We start from the raw sequence: 16,420 nt of genomic DNA on the forward strand, positions 1-16,420 counted from the left end.
TACTGCCTTACACAAAAAAAACTTACTAAAATCAAGAATAAAAATTGTTTTATGTGAAAATTAAACCAATCAGATTTATTCATGAATCAAGATCAAATTAATACAAAATATGTATATTGCCTAGTCTTGAAATCCAGGATTATAATCTTGTTTCAATAATGGAAAAATCTAAAAATTCATCAAAGAACTCAAAATTTTTAATAAATTTCAAACAATCTATAATTTAGATTGTTCAAGATAAAATAAAAAATATATATTATATACTGCATGTTTTGTTTAATTTTTTGAATATTATTTACAATTATGACACTTACGCTTCTTAATATACGAACTCAAAGATCAAAAAGTTCTTACATCACGGTTAAGAACATTCTTTTCCATAGAACACAGCTGTAACTGTATTAAAAATATTTGTTTTTTAATCAAACTCATGTTGCAATTCCGTGTAATTAATTATAACCATTTAATTGTCATCATATCATATAAATCATCAAAAAAAAATTAATTTTTTAAGATTTGGAACATAACTGTCATGATTCGAATAAACTAAATGATGTAATATAAATTTATATAAATTATATTACCAGAAGTTAAGGTTATAACATTAAAATACTTTTTCATCGAAAGCTGCAATTAAAAAAATATCTAATAAATTATTTTGAAAATATGAACTCTATGGTAGCAATTGAGTTAGCATCAAATATTTAAAGCATCTTTAATAATGATCTAATATACATTTTTACAAATATAATTTATTAAGTCACTTTAATAGAATGAGAAGAATATTTGAGAGAATATCTGTAAATCATATTTGGGTAAAAAGTTTTCTCATAGCTGTCGCAACTATAGTTAATTACTCATACTTATTCACGTTGCTTAACCAAAACTGATTCGCCTTTTCTGTGTGTGAGTGAGTCAGTGGTTAGCAGTTTTGAATACGCCATAAACTATACGAAACAAGCAGCTCGTCAGAGAGCAAAAGCCCATGTCGTTGACACTTTAAAAGGGGTCACAGAGCACTTCAAATTTAACTTTCGGATAGGGAGTGGAAAGAGAGAGAATCAAATTTTTGGCGACAGTTTAGTGAAAGTGTAACTGTAACTGTAATTATATACAACTGACTATATGTCTGACTGTCTGTCTGTCTGTCTGGGAGGGGCCAGAGCACGTCCGAAGTGTGCAAGTTTATCCAATGGTTTGCCGTCCTCAACCTTAGCTCCAACTCCGACTCCAACTCAGAACTCATCTCACTAAACTGCAAGTGTCGCTCAAATGTCGCTGCCATTTGTCTGTCTGGAAGAGCAACGCAGTCCGAGAGTCTGACTGTCTGACTGTCTGTGTCTGGTTGGGCTTGCCTTGGCTGTCATAAAATATAAAACTTTGGCCCAAAAATATATACGTATATTGTATGTATTTGTAGTCTACATATCTAACGTTGTCTGTTGTTATTCTGGTCCTGGTTCTGCTTCTGCTTCTACTTCTGCTGCTGATGCTGCTGATGCTCGAGCTGTGGCGCTGGTTGTGGGTTTTTTGCTTGCCAGCCCCAAAAAGTTTGCAGTTTTTGTTGCCAGACTTTTTGTTGGCAACAGTCGCCCTCCCAGTTAGTTGCGTGGGTGTAACTCGAAGCGCCATTGGCCCAATTACACTAAACGAGTGTTTCGCAGATGACAACCTTCCCCTCCCCTTTCTTATGCTGTCATGCTTTACCACCAGACTCATCTATGCTATCGCCTCAGGCAGTCGCAGGCCTTGTGTCTGTGCTGCCACCAGATAAACGACAAGGATTCTGGCCAGGATTCACATGCTGCTGCGTGTCTGTAATTTCGGGGCGTTATAATAGAGCTTAATGCACAAAACTCGTTATCAGTAGCCGGCGTTGAAAACTTTCAAAGGCAAACAAATGAAACACAAACGCGTTTGATTAAATGCATGTCATTTGCCTCAGTTGCTTCAAGTCCTCCTCCTCCTCCTCCTCCTCCTCCACCTCCTCCTTCTCCTCCAGAGTCACTACTCAGCTAATGCTCAATGCCAACTGCCATCAATCGTCATTGTCTATTGTCAAATTGCGCGGAATGAAGCGCCAACGAGTCGCAGAACAAAACACAACAACACACTCTTCATAGTTAAACCGAACCTACAATGTTGAGAAAGCATCTTAAATATCCACTACAAACAATCCGAATGAGGTATGCACAACTCTGCGTGGAAAGCACACTAAATGGCATATTTCGTATAGCACAATACAATATTGAACTACAACAATAATACATTTTAATGAACAGTTAGAAAACGGTATTTATACCCATTCACAACTCCTACTTACAATACTTTATATAGTATTATATTATTCTCTTTCATAACTGCCCTTGAAACACGTATAGAAATAAAACAATAAATAAAGACAACATCTCTGAATTTGTATGAAACAAAATTATTGTATAAAAAAATATTCAATTTTTTGTTTGAATTACAAAACTAAAATATATATGTAGTTTGATAGTATCGAAGACTATCGAACAATTATCGATAACTATCGAACTATTATAGACGACTACAGAAGGTTACAAAATAACTATCGTCGAGTATCGATGAAACGGAAAATCGATAATTCTCCACTTTTAGGTTGATCTATACGCTAGATTTGTAAATAAATGTGTTGAGAATATAAATAGTGAAATATTTTATTATATATTTTAGTATTCACATTATATTTCAATCAATAATAAGTAACTGACAAAAAGATTGATTTTCAATATTGTATATTGAATATATTAATTTAAAATTCCTCATAATCTTATGCATATAAGCTCTAAGTCAATATACCCCCTTAGTCGTCGATTCAAAATCAAATGGTACTTAAGGTAAACAAACTGTCTGGCTAGAGTAGAAAACTCATTCCGTTGGCATCATAAAGCAACGCTTTGTTGCGTATTAATCTCTTCAGCTATTTTAGCGGCAACTTGTGAATTCCCTTCTTATTCTTCTTCCTAACCCATACTTCCCTGATATATCTTTTGGCTATTTATGACGCCCACTCAGACATCTCAACTCGAATTCATACTTCTCTACTGATTCTCAAACACGAAACTCAAATTCGAAGTCAAAGTCGGATGCTGGGCGTGCTGTATACTCGTATTTTTCGTGTATTATGTGAAAAATGCAATTTGATTGCTTGTAAAACATGTTAAATTCTTATGTGGCAACAAAATCCAACAGCGAACAACGAGTGAAGCGCAACTTTTATGTTTCTGGATTTTTGGAAGAATTTATATGACACGGGGCGTGGTCCAGGTTCTTAGACTTCAGTCTCGACTCCTCTTAACAGCCTCTGCCGACAGACCGAGCATACTTTTATGATTTGTTTGTTGTGTTTGATCTTTTCGGGTTCTCTGCTCTGACTCACGAGTTGTGAAAACTCTTCTCTCATAAATGTATAATACATTTGCTGTTGTCTTTGCCATGTGCTTTTATATGCCGCTTAGAAATGTGTTGTTGTGCCCCATGTGGCATATTATGCATTATATGTATTTATTTTTGTGAAATTGTCAACGCTGCTCATTTTTATGGCATATCATGGCCATTTGAAATTGTCGATTTCACACGCCCTGCCTTCCAGCAGTAGCACAAATGGGCGTGGCTGCTGCTGCTGCTACTGCACTGAAAATCTTGCGGCAAGGTTTAATCATTTGAATTTAAGAGCTGCTGACATCAACATTTGCGACAAGGTTAAATCATTCGCGTTTAAGAGCTGCTAACTGGGCAGTTTCTTGGTTTGCTAATTTGATTCATTTGATTCATTTTATTATACATATTTTTTTTTTTAATATAATATTCAATAATTAGTTGTTTAGATTTTAATCTTACAAGTTATTTTTAGTTTGCATATTTTGCAAGAAATTCGAAATAAAATTTATCTGTATATGTATGTGTGTATGAAAAGTGATGCTAACTCATATATTTTTAATAGCGTTATAAACTAAAAAAAATGTAAATCATTTATTAACTAATAAAAAATTAAATGTTTATAAACAGATTTCCTACAACTTTTAAGTATACATATATACAAATTTCTTTATTCCAATAATAATTTTAATATTCTTTCTTTAGTTGTATTTTATTGAAGAAATACAAATAGTTGATTGTGAAAAAAATGAACTAATTATTTATGAGATGCAAACCGATGGTATCTTAATTGTTTATCAACTGTATTAATACAATTTAATAATTCCAAACATACATATTTACAGAAATACACATTTTATATTTAGTATTATTTAATTCTTAATAACTTTCTAAAATTGAGAACAAGAGAAATCATCTGAACTTTTATAAAATTGAATATATTGTCGAACGTAATGTTTCCAGTTTTAATATGAGTTGTAAATGTACATAAATGCATTTTGTTTATTTCTCTATCTTTACATGAAACAATTTGATAATTATTTTAATTTAATTCTATGTATTGTTCTTAGGATAAAGTTTTTAAACGAAGAAGGTAAAATGAAACTAAGAGAATTAAACTGAATATTTATACATTTTTACATGAAACAATTAGATCATTAGTTTTGTTTCATTATATATAACAATCTAAGGATATATTTTTAGAAGGAAAATATGAGGTGATACTAATAAAATTAAACTGAGTTTTCATAAATATGATAATATTATATTATAATATTAATATTTGTCTTGTACTTACTTAAGTGTAAAAGAACTCTTTAAGTGAAGAAATGGAATAGAAAATAAAGTAATAAATAATAAAATGCAAACAAGAAATATTAAATGAATATTTATGATGTCGAATATCTTGTGCAAAGCGAAGCTAAGTTAATTGTTCGTCAACTCTAGTCATGAAGTTTTCAATCCAGCCATAAGGAGTTATTTTAATATTTGAGATCGCGAGGCGGACGATGCAGGAATATTTCGATTATAGCTGAGTGCAAGGCGTTGATGATGCCGCTGCCGCTGCCGCTGCCGCTGACGATGATGATGACGACTTTGCCACCATGTGGCACTGAGTGGAGAGTGGAATGATGAGATGAAAGCGCAACGCCGCCGTCAAGTGAATTGAAATGAATAAGCACAGCAATAATGGGGGACGAATGTGGGTTGAGGCAGCCAGGCAGTTATTGAGGCGGGGGGCAGCAAAAAGGGCAACTGCAAAGCAAACAAAACGAGTGGCACTTGAGCAGCAGAACAAGCCTAAATAAGTGCCTGGATAGAGAGTGCCATAAATATGTGTGCGAAAATTATGCAGATGCGCAATCTCACAGATACAAAGATTCATTTACATGCATTACTTCTCTCAGTGTGTATATGTGTGAGTTCTTGCAATTTGCGTTGCTAATTTGACAGCCGTCAATGAATTTGTCTTGCCTGACTGCAAAGGTGTTCCAGTTACAGTTCCTCTGCCCAGGGTGGGCAACCGATCTCAGAGCTAAGTTGAGTTGAGTTGGGTTTGGGTCACGTGCCTCTTTGGCTTTGATGTTAGCTCCTTTTTTTTCTCATCTTTTTTTGACGCAGCAACAGCAGCAGCAGCGCAGCTAATTAGCCGGCGGACCATGCCACGAAGCTGCCATGCCAATCCCTCAACACTCGTTGGCAGCTGCCTCACCCTCTGTGAATGTAGCCCCGAAATAAAATTTAATTACGCAGATTTTTACGCCTTTCGCTCATTGCTCAAATAACACATTTAAATGTGTTGCGTTGTGTTATGTGTTTTCAGCTCAGCGGCGACTATTTCCTTTTGACATTAAAATGCGTTTTTAACAAGCATTTCAACAAATCTGTCCACACTGTCTACAATTAAAATTCTAAAAAGCTTTAGCAACTACATGTAAAAAATCACTAAAAAGATTACGCAAGCAACGTTGAATGGCAAATGCCCTACAACTCAGAAAAATGTAAAAAATGTATATTTCTGGACATGAAATCTTTGAAATTTATATTGTATTGTATATATTTAATTTTAAAATAAATGACAGACAAATTAATACTTAAAAAAAAAATAAATAAATTTGTTTATATAATTTTCATATTGAATTCCATATTGCTTTTTAAGCAGCACATTTATTTATAATTGAATAAAAGTATCATAACAAATAAATATCTATAAGAATATTATGTACAAATATTTTTTTTAATGTAAAAGAAATCCTATTGTTTGGGAAATATCAAATTATATAATACGAAAGATAATAAACTGTAATTTTTTTATATAATTTAGCTTTGTATTTATGCTTTACAAATAACAAATTTATTTAAATATGTAGAATTGGCGAATAGCATAATACCAAATAAATATCTACAAAAATATTATATTTAAAATTTTAGAAATTATCATAAAAAATATTATTCTTTACTTCCTTAATATGGAAGATTATTTTACTGTTAAAATATATATAATGTATACTTCAATCGTGTATTAAATATATTAATTGGCGAATTCACGTATTCTTTCTGTCTTGATAATATCTTCTTAAAACCGCACATATTACCAAAAATATGTAAATATCAGAATTAATGTTTTTTTTTAATAAACATGTATGTATAAATCCAAGCGGACTGTATCACCAATTTGAAATACTCTTTCAACAGATGTTTAATATGAATCGCGGGATGACTGCGACTCTGACAGAGAGAGAGAGAGAGTGAAAAGACGGAGGCGGGGACGGGGTCAACGTCACCCCTTTTTGGGGCAATGAAGCGCATCCGTGGCAGATCAAAAAACAGCTGTGCACATGACAACGCCGTCGACGTCGACGTCCTCCTCCTCATCACCATCATCATCGTCATCAGCATCAGCATCGTCATCGTGAGCATCGTTATGACTTCTACAAAGGCGCTTAACACTTGCAAATGCTGGCCGCAGTGGCAAAGCAGAAGGCAGAAGGCATCATTATGTTTGCTTTCAGCTGTTGATGTTCTTGTTGTTCTTTTGACATTTCAACTGTCATAAATGGCAAATGCAGTGCGTCGCCTCGGTTGCCCTCTCTCCTCTCTGCCCCATACTCTGTCTCTGTTCCAGCTGAGCGCCTTTAATGCTCATGTGGAAAAGATTCACATGTTGCCCCCCGCCTGCCCCCTCCTCGCACTTGATTGACATACTAGGAATGCCGCCGTATGACAAAATGTCGGCGCACCTTCAACAGCCACAGCAATGGCAACAAGAACTTACACTCGTATTTTGCAATGGCTCCAACTTCAATTGCGACTTTGCTTCTCCCAGTCGCAGTTCCTGCCTTTGTCTCTGGTTCTCTTCTGTGACTGACTGTCAACAATTGGCGTGAAGTAGTTGATGCTTATTGTTGTCGTTAGCAGCAACTCCCCTCCTCTGCTTATTACCCCCTTCTTAGCACTAACTGACTGCCTGACTGTGTCTTTAGTGCTTTGTGGGTCTCGTTTGCTAGTTAACCAGCCATGTCTTATGTGCTGGCTAATTAATTTCAATTAAAATGCCTAGACTGTTACTCAGGGTCGGAGGCGCTCTCTCTTTCCTTCTTCTTTTGTGTGTTGTTCTCTGGCACTTTGGCGAATGCAAGAAATTCGCATAGACCTTTTAATTGATTTACGGCTGTCAAGGAAGTTAACTAATGACCGATGGAAATTTTATAATTAAAACATTTGACTACTAACACTATTGCTTCAAACCATAATAATAAATCTTTACCACAATTGAAATGTTTGCATATTGATTTAAAATAAATTATTCAATGGCACGCAACATATTTTCATTTGTTAGTAGTAAATTATTGAGTTTACAATTTGAGTTCAATTTAAGACAATCATTTGTATCTATAAATCTTAATTTATATGATCTTTTTGGAATGCTAATATTGCATAATTTTACTTACTATAAATGTTAGCGGGGGAACTAAATTTTCTACTGGTGATCTGCCATCGCATTTCCTACTGGGTGTTTATTCAGCTTCATATTTGGACAGCGTGATTTAATTTTGATTTGTACATAGTACATATATCAGCTCAAATAGAGGTAATTAATTGTGTTTATACCTAATAGGGATTTGAAGATGTGCGTAAAGCATAAATATAAGTAAAAAATAAAGAACATTATGAAATTTGTAAATTTAAACAAAAGAAAATCTAGAATCGATCTGACCCACTACAATTTATTGTTTTCGATTCGGTGCCAACATAAAATTTGTTTTTATTCTTTTTACAAAATCAAAGAACTACAAAACTTAGTTTGGTTCATTTGAACTTCACTTATTAGTTATACCATGAACTTTTCTGTTTTTTTTTGGAAAATAGTGATTTTATCTTGATTTAGAAAATTAAAAGGAAATTTAATAACAAAATTATTCTACTTGCCATAAAGTTTTCTACCTTTGCCTTGCAGAATTTGGAAAAAATAGTACGCTTTAAGTGTCTACTATAATATATAATATTTGAAATAGAGTCAAAACGCTGAGAAGTTTTGCATTATTTCGAGAGATATATTTTTAAAGTAAACATAAAGACAGTCGTTTTTCTTTTTTCTTCTTTAGCATAAGAGTCGACAGCACTCTTAACAAGCTATCTAAGAATTTAAAACTAGAGCTCTCATTTTTTTTCGTTATGATTTTCAATCGTTAGTCGAATGGATTTTCAGCCTTGGCCTGTCCACACTTGAGATCATTGCTACCACAGCTATAGCTGCCTGGCTGGTGAGCTGCCTCTGGGTTAAAGTCTACCATAAAGAGAACGCTGGATGCATGGGCAATCGTTAGGCTCGCTTTAACAGCTGACAACTTTGCATGTGGCTCGCATTTATAAAAATCAATATTTTTCCTAGGCATTTGCTGGATGGTGGATGGCTGAGTATGAGGACGTTGCATGGCCCATTCTGCCAGACAGCGTCATATAACTCAGCATAAAAAATGTCAACTGTCTGCGACACACAAAACTTATTTGTCATGCAATTTTCTCTGAACGCCTTAAGAGGAGGAGCTGGCAATAGGATGGGGATGGGGATGCGGATGAGGAATCGAAACAGGCGGCACACATGGCGTAGGCAAAGGCAATGGCAATGGCAATCTATACATGTCCATGGATGGCAAACCTGTTTTCCCAGACATAATAACTTATGGCGATTGGGTGGCGGCGGCAAATTGTGGGCTGCGAATCAATAACGTCAATTGATGCGGAGCAGGTGACAGTCCACAGCAAGCGCCAGAGTCAGAGTCGGAGTCGGAGTCGAAGTCAGAGCTGGAGCTGGAGCTTAGAGCCATTCTCCTCTTGGGAGCCTGACCTAGGCTTACGGTTAGTTACAGTTGGATTAGCTGAAAACTGGTTTGTCACTTTGCCAGGCAAATAAACTTGACTTTTGCCTGTTGGCCAACCGGCCAACTTGGTTCGACTTCGCTGACAACGGTCAACTAATTGGCCATATTACTAAAAACTGTTAAGTTATGAGTGCAAGCCGACTCTTGACTTGACTCCTCTTCGCCGGTCGTATATTGTGTCGCCAAATGGCTTCATCAGGCACTTGAAAAGCTAACTAGAGCTTAGCTCAAAAGGAGTTCACAGATTCAAGGATACGGGGAACAGGCTCTTAACGTGGCACATTAACACTTTAACGTGCCATAATTATCAGCGCGGACAACCAAGGAAATAAAATCATGTACACGCGTAAAAATGTCAGCCAATGCCTTTTTAAAAGTCAGCGAGCAAGTTAATTGTCTGCCCAAGGTAGCCAAAGGAGCGAGTGTTGCCGGACATAAGTAGGAGACAGAGAAGGAGAAGGAGCAAAAGAAGAGAGGAGAAGAGACAGCGTCAAAGTGTCCAGTAGATTGTGGGTTGTGCAGTGGCAACAGCTACAATCATCATCATCATCAACATCAACATCGTCATTATTATCGTGTTCGTTATTATCATTGTCCTCAACGCGAACTCAACTCCCTGACAAAGTTGTAAGTTGTTGATGTTCGTCTGGTTGTTAATGTGGCTCTGCCTTGTTCTTGGGCCATTTTAATGCTTTTGACATCGAATGTGCACAGTGGGAAGTCGCTCGAGTTCTTATGGAGAGATTTCGCATAAAAATGTCCCCGGGAACTGCAAAATTTATTGCCAATGCGAACGACAGTCTCATCTTTATGAGAAAGTGTACAGCTGAAACTAGTTAACTCTTAACGAACATTTCAAATTACTATAGATCATAATTTAAGGGCGGACGACAAGGATCGAATCATTTAAATAGTATCATCCAAATTAAGCTATTATTTTTAACATTTAACGAAACCACTATAAATACTTTTGTTTCTCTTTCTCTTGAGTAAAATTCAATTTAGACAACTTCAGGAAGAAGTAATATACAATGAAAACTTTTGGCTTTGCACTTGGAAGTAATTTACAAATATCTGAACAATTTTTCAAATGCCGGTTTGAGTCTAAGAATAAACATATATATTTTTAATAATATTTGAAAGGTAGATCGCGATTTCCAAGAGCAATCTTAGACCACTGTAATACTGATAATTACAATTCCACACCTTTGAGATGATGAGAAGCAATGAAGAGGGAAATGGAGGCGAGCAAAGCGCGAGGATCGACGCGCTCCAATGTCAGAAGATCGTTAAGTGAATTCATATAAAAATTCCTTAAATGTCGCATTATGACAAAACGGTCATTTAGAGTCGCAGCAACGTTGAACGGCGACCGTCAGAGACTGAGAGAGACAATGCCAAACAACATATGTTTTTTTTATGAAGAACTCGCAACAAGCAGAAGTTTGGTTTGAGGCTGAAGCTGAAGCTGAAGCAGAAGCTTGCGTGATAAAAATGCTTAGCACACGGCGCATTTTGTAAACATGGCCAACATGACTGGAGACTTTAGCAAAAACAAAACAAAAACTAAAGGGCAGCGACGAATGGCTCGACTTCTCTCGATTCCTACCAATTCCCGACTTCAATTTTTGCCACAACATATTTGGTTATTTTTTTGTTTATTTCCAAAAATATTCCGCATTATTTTCGGTTCGTTCGCAGCATCGGCAAAAGTCACAAACCGAATCACGAACATTTTTTTGTCCTCGCCTCTTCCATTTAAAAATCTTTCTCTGTTACCAAGTTTTTATGAAATATTTAATGCGCTAACTAAGGAGACTTTGTGTTATATGAACAATCTGGTTGTCGGAGTCTTGAATCGATGAAGTTCCTCTAAACTATTTTGATTTCATATTATTTATCAATTGTTGTTTTGCAGAGTATACAAATTCTCATTCTGTTCTACTTAAAAGTATAGGGTATTTAGGTGTCGTTATTCCAAAGCTAGACAGTTCTTCTTTCTGCTTTTATTTTTGGCATTTCTGTGGCTTTTGGTCATGAATCATGATTTATTTGAGTTTTTTTTTTTGTCTTCTCCTCGACTGCGCAGGACATTTTCACTTTGTTGTTGTTGTTGTTTTTGCTGCTGTTAGCATCCCAACTGCCGCTGCTGTTGCTGATGCTTTTGCTGCTGTATAAGCCAAGTTTGGTATTTAGACGGGCGGCGACAAAAAATGGCTTAGTTTGTTGCACACGTTTTGTTTAGCTTCCACCGCTTGGTGGGAACTTTGCAACGCTAACCCAGCAATGCATTTGCTGATGTTGTTGTTGTTGTTGTTGTTATTGCTGTTGCTATTGCTGTGTGTCTGACTGTCTACGAACTGTTGTTGTTGTTGTTATTACTGCTGTTGCTGTGCCGGCTGCCGGTATAAATATAACCACATTCACAGTATGTTTGCATGTATTTCGTTAGTCGTGATTTGCAGTTGATTTTGTGCCACAGTTGTAACCGACGCTTTCCCCACTCCTCCTCCACTATTAAAGACAAACCTCAACGCACGATACCAAATTTAAATATTTAAAAATAGTCCTACAATGTTGCTGCCAACAGCACGCCGTACAACTAGAAGCTGCTGCTCAAGACTCAGGTGAATTCAATTCAATTTCTAAAGAGGTTAGTGATCCATGACAAAACCTTAAAAACTTGCTGCTGAAGAACATATATTTTACATTGGATGGAAATGGTTTGAGTGTAAACTATTTATAAAATGTGTTTTGAAAAAAAAACTGGGCAAAATCTGACGTAAAATAGTGAAGTAATTGCATTCCAACATTCCAAATATAATGATTTTATTCATACAGCATATATTGATCTGTTATTTTTATTTTATTTTATATATATAGTAAAATTTCTAATGGTATTAATGCATGCAAATCAATTTAATTGAAATCAAATTCATGCCAAATTTTTATGAGTGTGCTCAATATGATTTAATTAATTAACCGAAATTATATATCGTATACAAAAATTACGCATTTTTCCTTCGCTATTTAGATTTTTTTATATCACATATCATCGAAAACGCCATTAAACATTCTGCATGCTCCCAATTATTTCATTTTTCAATTTATTAATTGACTGAAATTCAATGCGCCAGCTCGAATAGCATTTTTTAAAGAGGGCTTCATTTAATGGCTTTCAGCAGATTTCACACTCACATCTCACAGTTGGCAATATTTTATTTTTATATTTTCACTTTTTATTAGCCTTAAGCCAGATATTGTTAGATGAGCCGAGACGTAAACAAATTGAACATTCTTCAATTAGGTGAATTGATTTAAGTATTTTTATAACAGCAGCAGCGAAAAACTGTTTTTTGGATTTTGATTTCAGTCGATTGGTTAAATATATTTAAAATGCAAACAAATTAAAAACTTACAAATAAGTAATTCAACATAAAACAAGTTAAAATTATATGGTATATTTGGTATATAGAAGAACTTTTATATACTATATAATGGTATATATATATATACACTATTAAATTTGAAATATACCATTGAGTTCCAAATATACATAAAAGTTGTTAGTGGTGATACCACATACCACATATATATATGTATATTAATATATATTTAATATAGGGTCGGAGATATCTCCTTCTATCTGTTACAAGCATTTCCTGCAGCACCTTCTACCCTATTGGTAACTGGTATAATAAATATTTGTAATCGCCATTTATAATAGGATATTTTAATATCGTATTTGAACTCAATTGAAGGCAGATGGCAGTGCTGCAAATTGGCCAAGTTAGCAGTTGTCTGCTTTCCGGTGTCAGTTTTCCGATTTCCATTTGCCGTTTCTGTTTTCCGCGTGGGTAAACTAATTGCATTGCCTTCGGGCGTTTGTCAATATTACTGGAAAAAAATGTATGAATGACTGACGTGTGCGACATGTTTGCAGGCTTGATGTTAATTCAAATCATTGGATCAAATTAATTTTCACTCAAGAAAATTATTGGCTGTCAAGCACCGGGCAATTGGATTTTTCAATTTTCCCCACTGGTATTTTCTATTTTCCATTTTCTGTTTTTCGTTTCGCATTTCATACTCGCTAGTGACAACTCTGTTGCATATGTTGTAGTAAGTTTGGCAATTCTCGACCTGACTACGTGCCGCTTACCTTGTGATGTGGCATGTGGCATGCCACAGGATTACGATTACAAGCTCCCGGTTGGCTGTTGCCAGTTGCTTCGATCCAATTAAAGTCACACAATTGAGCTACTTACACTTTAAGAATTGCATTAAAAATCTCATTGTTGGCTGGAGTTTTGGGTTATGGTTTTAGATTCTGACTCAGATTCTGTTTCTGTTTCTGATTCTGATTCGGTTCACTGCTCAGGCAAACTTCCGTGTCTTGAACTGCAACTAGGACGTTCGGCTGGCTCTACGTGCCTGGATTATATTGCAATCGCTGTGTTATGAGAGTAGTTGCTTGAAATTATGTTATGCATTTCACGTGCAACAAGTTGAAATCATAACAAGACCAAGTTGTACTAGAAAAATGCTTCTACTTATATAACTGCAAATGCAATGAAAATATTGAAAGCGCCGTTGTAGAAATTGCTGAAATTGAAAAGCAAACCATTTTCACAAGCCCTTCGCTGTGTACATATGATTGTAAGTGTGTGTGTGAGAGCTTATGCCTTTGTGTTAACAGAGACAAATACATTTCCTGGTACACTTTTCATGTTGTAGCTTGCAGATGCAATACCAGATTTAGTTATTCTCATTGTAGATGATGTTTGTAGAAATTGTGTGCAGAAAACTTCTTGAATGTTGTTACTCGAGAATTAACTAACGCTTTCTTTACTTTAAACTGTACAGCTAAGCATATACCTTTAACAAACCCGAAAGGTAGTCGGTTCAGTTTTTAATAAATTACATTAGTGAATTTTTTATTTTATATAGAAAATTTCGGTAACAGCAGAAGATCAAGTTTGCTTTGCATATTTGGCATGTTTATTAGATTATTGGTAAATACAATTAATTTATTCAGATGAAAAAAAATAGTACAACTTTTGTATGATAGGAAACAGATGCTTCTATAGAGACTTAATTTCTTTGGTTGACAATCTGGTGTGCTTTGTTCTCTCTAGTATATTTTGAATGTTCTTTATCAACATTCTATATATATACTTAGGTATACTTCAGTATTTTTAGTATAATTTTAAAATTAATCTGATCTGCTTTGCTCTGTATAGTATATTTTAAATGTACTTTATCGATATACTAAATATAGACCTCGGTATAATAGAGTATTGGGTATATTTGAAGAATAAAACCGCACTGATTCACTTTTATTGAAAATAAGGAGCGCGTATCACATAGTCGAGCATATTCAACAGAAACTTTCTTACCTATTTTTAACTTCATTAGATCTTTGAAGTAATTTACAAAATATTAGTAGAACAATTTTGTTGCACAAATGAAATGTGTATAATGTCATTTACTTATCTTTGATATTACGATTTTACTATATGATCAGAAGGCCTTGCTTTTCTATTAGCTCAATTTCCACAATCAGAAATACATTCGTACACATTCGTGAGAAGCTCAAAGCTTTAACTCGCTTGAGGGGCGATCTGGCCAGCATAGCATTTAAAGCTTTAGGACAAAATGTCGACCATGGACAAGCTGCAAGTGTTTCCATCACGCGCCAATCAGGTGGTGATGAAGCAGCGAATTCTTGCAGCCAAGCGTGGCATGGGTCTCCTAAAGCGAAAACGTGATGCGATCGACTTGAAACTGCGGGAGCTGAAGCGTCAGATGGGCGATAAGGAGGAATATGTGGACAATTTGATGAGAACTGCAATCTTCTCCATAGCCAAAGCTAATTTACTGGGCACAGACTTTAAGCCAGTCATTGTGGCCGGCAGTGAAAATGGTAGGACATTTCTGCGAAGACGCATTCAGAAGATTGTGGGTGTTGTATTGAACTACTTTGAGCTGGAAGTGAGCGAACAAGATGCCTTTCCCAATACAGGACTCAGCTGTGGTGGTCAGCAGGTGCAAAAAAGTGCGCGGTTATTTTCTCGACGCTCTTAAGGAGATTGTATACTACGCCTCCTTGGAGTATATGCTGCGAATGTTGACGATAGCCTCACATCAGACCAACATGCGTGTCAATGCTTTGGACTATGTGGTAATTCCCAGACTGGTCAACACGCACACGTATATCTGTGGTGAGCTGGAGGAATTTGAGCGAGAGGATTTCTATCGTCTGAAGCGATCGCAGGCCAAACAGTTGGAGGCGAAGATCGCATTCACGGAACTCATTAGGACCAAAAATATGACCGATGAGGAATTGGCAGAGTATCTCAAACGTGGTCGTCCTGCACATCCTGTGGCCGATGTCTTCTTCGATGACGATGTGTTTGAGTATAAATCCCTCGAAGAGCGCCTGAGGGATGCGTATGTTCTACGTCACTCGAAGCGAAGTAATCAGAATAAGGAGAAAGCCAAGATGGATTCTAATATCAAATCATTTATAAGATCAGTTGCCATTCAGAAAAATCCACGCGCTAGCATCGCGAGTTTCATTTCTTTGAGCGGGCGTGTTCTGAAAGAAAAACAACCAGATGAATCCTCCAGTTCTAGTGAAGTGAGCTTTTATAAGTGAGCTTATGTTCATATAAGTGATGAACTAAATTAAAAGTGATATTTATGATAACTATCGTGAAGTCTATTAATTTCATAAATTTGTATTAGCTTAGACATTTATTCACACTCATTTTTTGATAAAAACATATTAACTTAACATCTTCTAAAATTGAAAAAATGAAGTTTGGTCACACGTTCTTGAAATCTAACCCTCTACGACTTCAATTTAAGAATGTGATGAAAGTGATATGAAATATAATATAAATCAATAACAGAAGTAAATTGTATTTTCTTTATGATATATTGCTTCCATTTTATTGTACTGTACCTAAGCTCGAATTTTGAAATGTACATATTTTAACATTATTGTAAAGATAAACTATTGGTTGCAAATAAGTTGCTACTAAATAATATTCAGGCACTTCTCCAAATTTGGAATAAAATAAATAACTAAGTAATATGATGAATTCGTATTATTGTCTTATTCTTAACTA

General features: G+C 35.4%; 1 protein-coding gene across 1 annotated transcript; it reads left to right on the top strand.

Moving 5' to 3' along the window:
- Positions 1-14,813: 14,813 nt before the first annotated feature.
- LOC132792924 (V-type proton ATPase subunit D 1) lies at positions 14,814-15,996 on the top strand. The gene is given in 2 exon segments (XM_060802460.1): positions 14,814-15,335; positions 15,337-15,996. Coding segments are annotated over 2 exon segments (1,002 nt in total). The 5' UTR covers positions 14,814-14,942; the 3' UTR covers positions 15,946-15,996.
- The last annotated feature ends 424 nt before the right edge of the window (positions 15,997-16,420 follow it).

Source organism: Drosophila nasuta, chromosome 3 (genome assembly GCF_023558535.2).
Source record: "Drosophila nasuta strain 15112-1781.00 chromosome 3, ASM2355853v1, whole genome shotgun sequence".
Taxonomy (NCBI): domain Eukaryota; kingdom Metazoa; phylum Arthropoda; class Insecta; order Diptera; family Drosophilidae; genus Drosophila; species Drosophila nasuta.